General features: G+C 33.5%; 1 protein-coding gene across 1 annotated transcript; it reads left to right on the top strand.

Annotated features, from left to right (window-relative positions):
• Positions 1-1582: 1582 nt before the first annotated feature.
• LOC131841485 (uncharacterized) lies at positions 1583-2664 on the top strand. The gene has a single exon (XM_059189805.1). The coding sequence runs from the start codon at positions 1641-1643 to the stop codon at positions 2385-2387; it is 747 nt and encodes a 248-aa protein (XP_059045788.1). The 5' UTR covers positions 1583-1640; the 3' UTR covers positions 2388-2664.
• Positions 2665-9279: the final 6615 nt, after the last annotated feature.

Here is a 9279-nt window from a genome sequence, read left to right as displayed (position 1 = left end):
ACCAAACAAAATTATTAAAACCATATCTATGAAATTAAATATTGAAATAGATTATCATGAATATAAAAACACTTACATAAAAAATGTGTATATTATGCATAAAATTAACTACAAAAATAGACTAGAATCATTAACAAATCACAACATTAAAAACGGCGTAAAAATGAATAACTCTAACAAACCAATAAAGAAGAAAAGAACCATAATGGACTACTTTTTCCCAATAAATAATAGTAAATCGGTCGAAAGAAAACATACTTCTCTTGATGACATAGAAAAGTTACATTTATTTCGAGACCTCAAACAATACGAGTAGTTTAGTAATATTACACCAAAATATTGCAGGCATTATCAATAAACAAGAGATATTTTCAATAACTCTAGATGAATTATCAAAAGACTATAGAGATATAGATGTCATTTGCTTATCGGAAACATTTATAAAATCTGGTAATGAACGAAATCTTTACTTGAATAACTTTGAGCTTGCTGATTCGTATTCTAGAAATCAAAAGCGGGGTGGAGTATGTATTCTATGTAGGTATAATTTGGAGTACCAAAAAATACAATATTTAAAAGATATGACTTGTGAGAAATATTTCGAATGTTGTGGAATAGAAATACCCAAACATAATTGTTTAGTAATCTGCTTATATAGAATTCCTGATTGCAATAAATCTAATCCCTTTACATTTATACAGAAACTGGAAGAATTATTAGATAAAATTAAATCAAAAATAAATAAGAAAATTATAATAACGGGAGATTTCAATATTAATATGTTGAAAGAAAATAATGTATGTAAGGACTTTATCAGATTACTTCAGAACTATGGTTTCAAATCCCATATAACTGAACCTACGAGACAAAATTCATGCATTGACCTCATAATTAGCAATGTTCCGGACGCTATTAGTAAGATGCACCACTTAGGTTTATCAGATCATAATACGGCACAATCTCTAGAGGTTCCAATAAATAAGACTGTTAACAAATCAAAACATTATTTTATTGAAAAAAGAGAATTTTGTAACGAAAACATTAAAAAATTAACTGTTTGAATAGTCTATCTTGGACTGAAGTTTATAATAAAAAGGATGTAAATGAAGCTTTTAACATATTCTTAGACTTGATAATATTGTTTTATAATTTATGCATCCCTATCAAAAGAATAAAAATTGTTTCAAAGCAGAAAAGTAATTCTTGGATTACAAAAGGTATACGTTTGGCATGTAAAACAAAACGTTACCTTAGATTTAAATATTATAAAAAACGAAATTTAAGAAATAAAATAAAGTACAAAAACTATTCAGCTGTATTAAAAAAATGTATATATGTAGCGCAAAAACTTCAGAATAAAAAAATCATCAGTAAATCTAGTAATATATGTAAAACATCTTGGAAACTCATAAAGAATAATAATACCATAAAAAAACAATACATAAAACAGATAGTACTTTTACTTTTTTGGGTGTGGGTAGTCATATGCTCAACACATAATAAAACATTCTCCTTATTATTTATTCATTTTAATTATTTAATATTGATATTAATTAACTAATTTATGCAAAACTTTGAGGTATAAATAATATCTACCTGTGCCAGTTATAATATCTCCTTTCTATAACACTTTCACAACAATGGACAACTTACAAGATTCACTACACAAGATGACAGAGGTTTTCAACACTAAGATGGCTAGCTTCCGTGATGATCTGAAGAAGGTTGACACGCCAGTTACTGTTGCTTCACTAGCTGCCGAATTTGCAGCATTTCAATCCTTCATCACGGGAACCTTGGGCAACTTACAGCAGCAGGTGGAATTGGTGGCTAAGCAAATGGACCACTTTGAAATGCGGAGCCGCCGTAAAATACTCTTGTTGCATGGAGTTCAGGAGCATAGCGGTGGTAATTCCATTCAAGATGTGGTGAGTGTTGTAACCGAAAAACTAAAAATCTCCAACTTCTCAGCGAACGATATCAGCAGAAGCCATCGGGTGGGCCACCAAATTGTTACTGACAAGCCACGACCTATTCTTGTTAAGCTTCATGATCAAGCATTGAGGAACAAAATCTGGTTCGCCAAAACTGCACTCAGAAACAGTGGCATCACTATATCTGAGTTTCTCACAAAAGTAAGGCACGATGCGTTCATGGTTGCACGGCGTCATTTTGGGATTAAAAAGTGCTGGACCCGGGATGGCTTTGTGGTGGTTGTGGGAGTAGATGGCACGAAGCATAGAGTTAGCACATCTGCGGAGGTTAATAAACTCATTAACTCCTCGCCGTCTGTTACCGGCGATGCATCCAAAGCAAGTAGTGTCTCAACTATCCCCAAGGCATCTGCTGCAACTACTTCTCGACCTAAACGCATGGCAAAGAAATAGACTAATCCGCTACCACTGTGTTATTATTATAGTGTTATGTCCTTCTGCAGTTATTATAAGTATGCATGTATTAAACTTAAGGTTATTTAGTTCAGTGTAATATTTAAATGTGTATCTCGTCATTAGTAGGTACCCTTAAAATGTCTATATTTTTAAGTATTCTCGTTCCAACCCACTATTATTTTATAATGCAACTCACTGTAAACTTTGTTATTTTTACATTTTACCGACCTATGTTTTTACATTTTATTTACTTTTATTTTGCTTTTTGGTTGTCTATTAATATATTTGACGTGTGACGTTTAATGTCTAATTAACTCCACAGATTAGACAAACTTGCCAGAGAGAGTATACAATGTCATTCACTTGTCATCTTTATATATTTTTCTTTTTTTATTATTACGGCACTGGATACTTCAAATGTGACATCGTATTAATTATGTGTATACAATTTGTTAGATTTCTAAGAATCTATGTTTATATATAAATGTTTAATTAATTTGTTACTTTTTGGACTATATTCTCTTTGTATATTAATTTGTAAGGAATATATTGTGATTATTATTGTATTAACTCTAATTTAAACTGGCGCGGGTGGATATAGGCTTGCATATATATATATATATATATATATATATATATATATATATATATATATATATATTTATTTATAGTATAAGCGCGTATATATTTGTATATATTATTATTTTATATTTTAATATAATATAACACACGGTTTTTCCTAATATGCTAGATGATAGTTTCCATTCTATCTCTTCTACGTCTTCTTCAAATAATAGTTTTCATAGTATTCCAATTCCCTTACATGAAACATTACATGCTGAGTTCTCTGATGTACCTAAAAATTTTAACATAGTTCATATCAATGCTCAAAGTATTCCGGCTCATTTCTCGGATATGTTGGCAACATTTGACGATAGTAACATTCATGTTATTCTTGTTTCCGAGTCTTGGCTGAAACCCTGTTTGCCTTCCATGAGCTATTCTCTAGCAGGTTTTGTGCTATTGCGTAATGACCGTATAGGTAAGGGTGGTGGTGGTGTTGCAATCTACCTTCGTTCCCAAATCCCTTACAAAGTAGTATTCTCTTCCCATAGTTCGAATCCTTCCCTCGAAGCCGAGCACTTATTTGCTGAAGTTACTCTCTCCCATACGAAAATCCTTATTGGGGTTTTTTATAGTCCCTCTTCCTCTATCAACTATTTCTCTTCATTAGAAAACCTGCTTGAAGATTTGATCCCTTCTTACGAACATACTATTATTATGGGTGACTTCAATACCTGTATGCTGAATAACGACCATCGCAGCAATTCACTTAGAACTGTAGCTAATGCTTGCGACATGGACATTTTGCCACTACAAGCTACTCATTTCTTTCCCCACTCCAATCCTTCTCTCCTTGACCTAATTTTGGTATCACGTCCTGATTTTGTTGAGAAACACGGCCAATGCTCTGCAGATGCCTTCTCTTATCACGACCTTATCTTCCTCTCCTATAAAATCCGTCCTCCTAAGCGCAAGCACAAAGTTCTTTTGCAACGTAATTTTGGTGCCATCGACCATGAATCCTTGCGTAGAGATGCTTTGGTTTCTAATTGGGCGTCTATCGATGAAGCGACTTCAGTCAATGAGCAAGTTACATTATTCAACTCAATTATTACTGAAATGTATGACCATCATGCTCCTATACGACCAGTTCGAGTCAAACACTTACCTGCGCCATGGCTGACAGATGAAATAAAAACTTTGCAAGCCAAAAAAAATAGAGCAAAGGCAAAATTTAAATCAAATCCCGATGTATTCCGTGATGAGTATATTAGAGCTAGGAATCACTGCAATAAGGTGTGTAGAGAGGCACAACGTCGCCACATTCACAAATGTATAGAAAATTGTAATTCCTCCAAAGTCTGGAAATTCTTGAAGTCTCTTGGGGTTGGTAAAAATAATTACACTAATTCCTTTGATTTAGATACCAATAACCTTAATAGGCATTTCTCTACTTCAGTTGCAATTGATAGCAATACTAAAAAGAACACTCTAAACTATCTTTCTACCATACCAACCCCAGATTATTCCTCATTTTCTTTCAGTTTAGTTACGAATTGTGATGTTGAGAAGAGCTTACTTTCAATCTCTTCCGATGCCGTTGGTACGGATAATATTAGTCGTGCTATGATCCTTCCCATTCTAGATATTGTCCTTCCTATTATCACCAAAATTTTCAATGTTTCCTTATCCTTAGGTGTGTTTCCTTCCATCTGGAAAGATGCTCATATTATTCCACTTCCCAAAAAGTCTAACCCGAGCTCCTTTTCAGATTATCGTCCAATATCCATTCTCCCTTTCCTCTCTAAAGCTATGGAGCGTCTTGTCCAAATTCAATTAAGTACCTTCCTTTCTAAAAATGGTCTCGTAAACTCTCTTCAATCCTATTTCCGTCCTGGTCATAGTACGACTACTGCCCTTGTAAAAATTACAGACGATATTCGTTACGGCATGGAGAACTCCCAGCTTACTGTCCTTACATTACTAGATCTAAATAATGCTTTCAACACAGTTGACTTCGATATTCTGCTGGGACTGATGCGTTCTCTCAACATATCTCCAATCGTAACTAAATGGTTTCAAACATACCTGTATGAGCGCCGGCAACGCATTCGAATAGACAATCATTTGTCCCAGTGGTGCCATACCTCAGCCGGCGTCCCTCAGGGTGGCGTCTTATCTCCATTACTTTTCTCGCTATTTATTAACTCCATTACTCTCGAACTTCATTCCTCATACCACCTTTACGCAGATGATCTCCAACTATATACACAAGCTCCATTACATAACATCACCTCTGCCATCACTAAAATCAACGATGATTTAGCAACCATTTCAAACTGGTGCAAATCGTACGGATTAATCGTGAATCCTTTAAAAACGCAAGCTATTATAATTGGCAGCCCCTTTTATATCGCCAGAATAAATAGGAACCTTCTTCCGCGCATTGTCTTCAATGGTGAACTCATAGCCTACAGTGACAGTGTGAAAAACCTAGGAATTTACTTTGATCAGACACTATCATGGTCGACTCAAATTATGGAACTTAGTAAAAAGGTTTTTAGTGTCGCGGGTTCATTAAAACGGTTACGTAATTTCTTGCCTTTCGACACCAAGATTACGCTTGCAAACACCCTATTACTTCCTATGCTGGAGAATGCCGAAACTGGCGATCTAAACCTCACCGAAGCCCAGTTGAACAAACTTGAGCGTCTTTAAAATGTCTGCATTAGATTCATATTTGGTTTACGTAAATACGACCGCATTTCACAATTCCGTACTCAGCTCAAGTGGCTCCCAGTTCGTTCTCGCCGAGATTGGCATACGCTCTCTTTACTCTATTCTATCCTTTTTAACCCTATTACTCCATTATACCTTAAAGAATCTTTCACATTTCTCGGTGAGGTGCAGAATAGTGGTCTGCGAAGTGCAGATAACCTCCTGTTAAAAACTCCCACCCATACCTCTAGTTACTATTCCAAATCCTTCTCTGTACAGGCTGTGCGCCTGTGGAACTCGCTACCGCCCTCCATACGTAATGCTCAATCCTCAGCCATCTTTAAGAACTTAGTTAAATCTCACTTTCTCTCCCCGTAAATACTCTTATGTTCACTTCTTTTCCACTTCTATTGCTTCTTACATTTAGTATAGTGTGTTATTTGTGTAATATTTATATGTATGTATAATTTTTATGTGTATGTATGTATTTATTAATTTTAATTTATTTAAGTAAGTTTATATATATATATTATATTTTGTTACCTTATTTCCACTCACGTGCCGCCTACTTTATTTTTATTTATACTCTCTTTCATAAGGTTGTCTGGAAGAGATTGCGTTAGCGATAAGACCGCCTTCTGTACCTTCTTCTTTCTTTAATGTATTGTTATATATTATTTTCTTTTTATGTATCTACTTTTAATATCGGTTTATTGCAATAAAGAATTATAAATAAAAAATAAATAAATAGTACACAATTGCAAAGTAATTGACAAGCCAGAAGATATAGCTAATGTCTTTAATGAGCACTTCATAAATGTACCAAAAAATTACTATTTTATAAAAAATAATAATTTACGAAATATTCAACGTACAAATGACAGCATATTTTTATTTCCAACAGATCAAAATGAGATATGTAGTATAATACAAAATAAAAAAAAACACAAAATCAGTAGGAAATGATGATCTACCTATAAATACAATCAAAGCTACCAAAACTATTATAGCACCCGTTTTAAGTTACTTAATAAATCTATCATTCCTTCACGGTATATTCCCAGACAGATTAAAAATTACAATTGTGAAACCTATATATAAGCAGCATAATACTGAGCACGTCGATAACTATAGACCAATTGCACTACTATCAGTTATATCTAAAATCTTTGAAAGAGCAATGCATAATAGGATGACAAAATTTATAAATAAACATAATATATTGAATGAAAATCAAAACGGTTTCCAAAAGGGAAAATCTACTTCGCTAGCAGCTTTTAGACTCGTCAGTACCATTTTGAGTAATGTTGATAAATCTATTGAAGTTACAGCTGTATTCTATAATATGAGCAAGGCGTTTGATTTCGTTCCACATGAGCTATTACTGTCTAAATGTGATAGATACGGACTTAGAGGTAATGCTTATAACTGGTTAAGAACTTATTTAAGTCATAGAGTCCAACGAGTTGAAGTTTGCTACTTCAACTCTCTCTCAAAAAGGAGCACACAATTTTTTGCTTGCCATATTAATAGATAGATTTTAGTCTTATCTTCAGAACGCATGTTTCGTAACAACATGTTAGTTCGTAACCACTGTTATAAAAAAGCTCCATCTGTGATTCGTTTACAGGAATATTTGTCCTGAAAAGCATCCAGGTTCGGCAATGCTCTTTTATAAGAAGTTATGTAGCTCTGCTAATGCCTTTTTAAACAGACAATACACAACGTTATAAGGATAGGATTGAAGCGGAGGAACTTGAGAGGGACATTCTTTCAATTAATTGGGACTGTGTTACTGAAGCCGCGACTGTTAACGAGAAACTTTCCTATTTCAATGCTTGTATCCTTAAGATTATAAAAAAGGTGAAAAATTAGATATAAATAATTATCGTCCCATTTCTTTGTTACCAACGTTTTCAAAAATATTTGAAACTGCAATGTGTGACCGTCTATATTCATTTTGCGAAAAATACAATATCTTCAGCGAGCATCAGTATGGTTTTAGGAAAAATCGGTCAACTTCATTAGCAGTCTTCAAGTATATTAACGAAATAATTAATATCATAAACAACAAAGAATATGCCGTAGGCATTTTGCTCGATATGAGTAAGGCTTATGACTGCGTCCAATACAAAACGTTATTGAAAAAATTATACAACATAGGAGTAAGAGGTCCCGCTTATAAATGGTTTACCTCTTATCTCACAAATCGATCCCAATATGTACAAATAGACCATGTAAATAATCAAACTGGAAAAATAAAAACAGTAAGATCTCAACATTCAAAATTAATAAATTCAATACCTCAAGGAAGCGTCCTCGGATGTATATTGTTTTTAATATTCATAAATGATTTGCCTGAAGTGATAGACAGTCCCTGCACATTGTTTGCAGATGACATTTCTGTTGTTGTTTCCTGTAAAAATAACCTAAACCTACAAAGTACACTGGATGGTAGTATGTTAAAAATAGTGAGCTGGTTACACTCACATAATTTAAAAGTAAATTTTAATAAAACTAAATTAATGGTTTTCAGTCCAATCCAAAAGAACCCGCTGCAAATTAACTACTCTTTCAATAATATTAAAATAGATTGCGTAGAGAAATATTCACTATTAGGTGTAAATGTAGATTCGAATATTAATTGGAAAGCGCATGTGCAGAGTGTGGCTACCAAGCTGTCTAGATTCACTTATGCACTACACCAACTAAAGATATCTTCTGATACCAAGACAGCCATGTGCGCCTATTATGCATATGCCCACTCTTTGCTCCAGTACGGCATATTGATGTGGGGTAATAGTACAAACGTGATTGATCTTTTTAAATTGCAAAAACGATGTCTCAGAATAATTGCTAACATAGATAACAGGGAAACTTACAAACCATACTTTATTAAATATAAAATTTTAACTTTACCGTCAATGTACATATTAGAAGCGTGTCATTTTGTTAAATGTAATATGCACCTATTTCCACAATATACCCGCCCTCAGGCATTGCGACCGCAATGTAGATTAGCAAGACCATTCTCGAAGCTACAGTTATTCCATTCTGGCCCTTACGCAATGTCAATAAAAATTTACAATAAAATACCAATTAACTTAAAAGGTGAGGATGATTCTAAAAAGTTTAAAATAGCTCTAAAAAAATATTTAATCGCAAAGAGTTATTATGCGCTACAGGAATTTTTCAAGGAAAAAGGTTAGTTGTGTTTGTGCCTGTTTGTTTTTAATTTAGTGATGATTTTTTATACTAATCGACGATACATATATATAATGTAAAAATCTAATTATGTAATTATGTAGTTTATATAAGATTTATTAATGTGATTGCTGTGCCCTTTCAGGGTTCATGTTTGATTCTATACTTTTAGTAAATTAAGACCAATTTTGTTACAACATGTAATAGCAATAAATAAATGAATAGATTTACCAGAAACATGCGCCCTTACACAGCATTAATTTAAAAAAACCACCTGCACCCTGGATTACAACAGGTGTTCGCATAGCAATGAGGAAACGAAATCAGGCATTCAGTAAATTTAAAAGGGTTCGTACTGATGAGAACTGGATTTCATTTAAGACGGCTCGTAATCGGTGTAATT

This window comes from Achroia grisella, unplaced genomic scaffold (assembly GCF_030625045.1).
Source record: "Achroia grisella isolate CSIRO2021 unplaced genomic scaffold, CSIRO_AGI_Agris_v1 utg1748, whole genome shotgun sequence".
Classification (NCBI taxonomy): Eukaryota; Metazoa; Arthropoda; class Insecta; order Lepidoptera; family Pyralidae; genus Achroia; species Achroia grisella.
The sequence above is the reverse complement of the archived record's forward strand: the minus strand, read 5'-3'. Positions and strand labels throughout refer to the sequence as shown.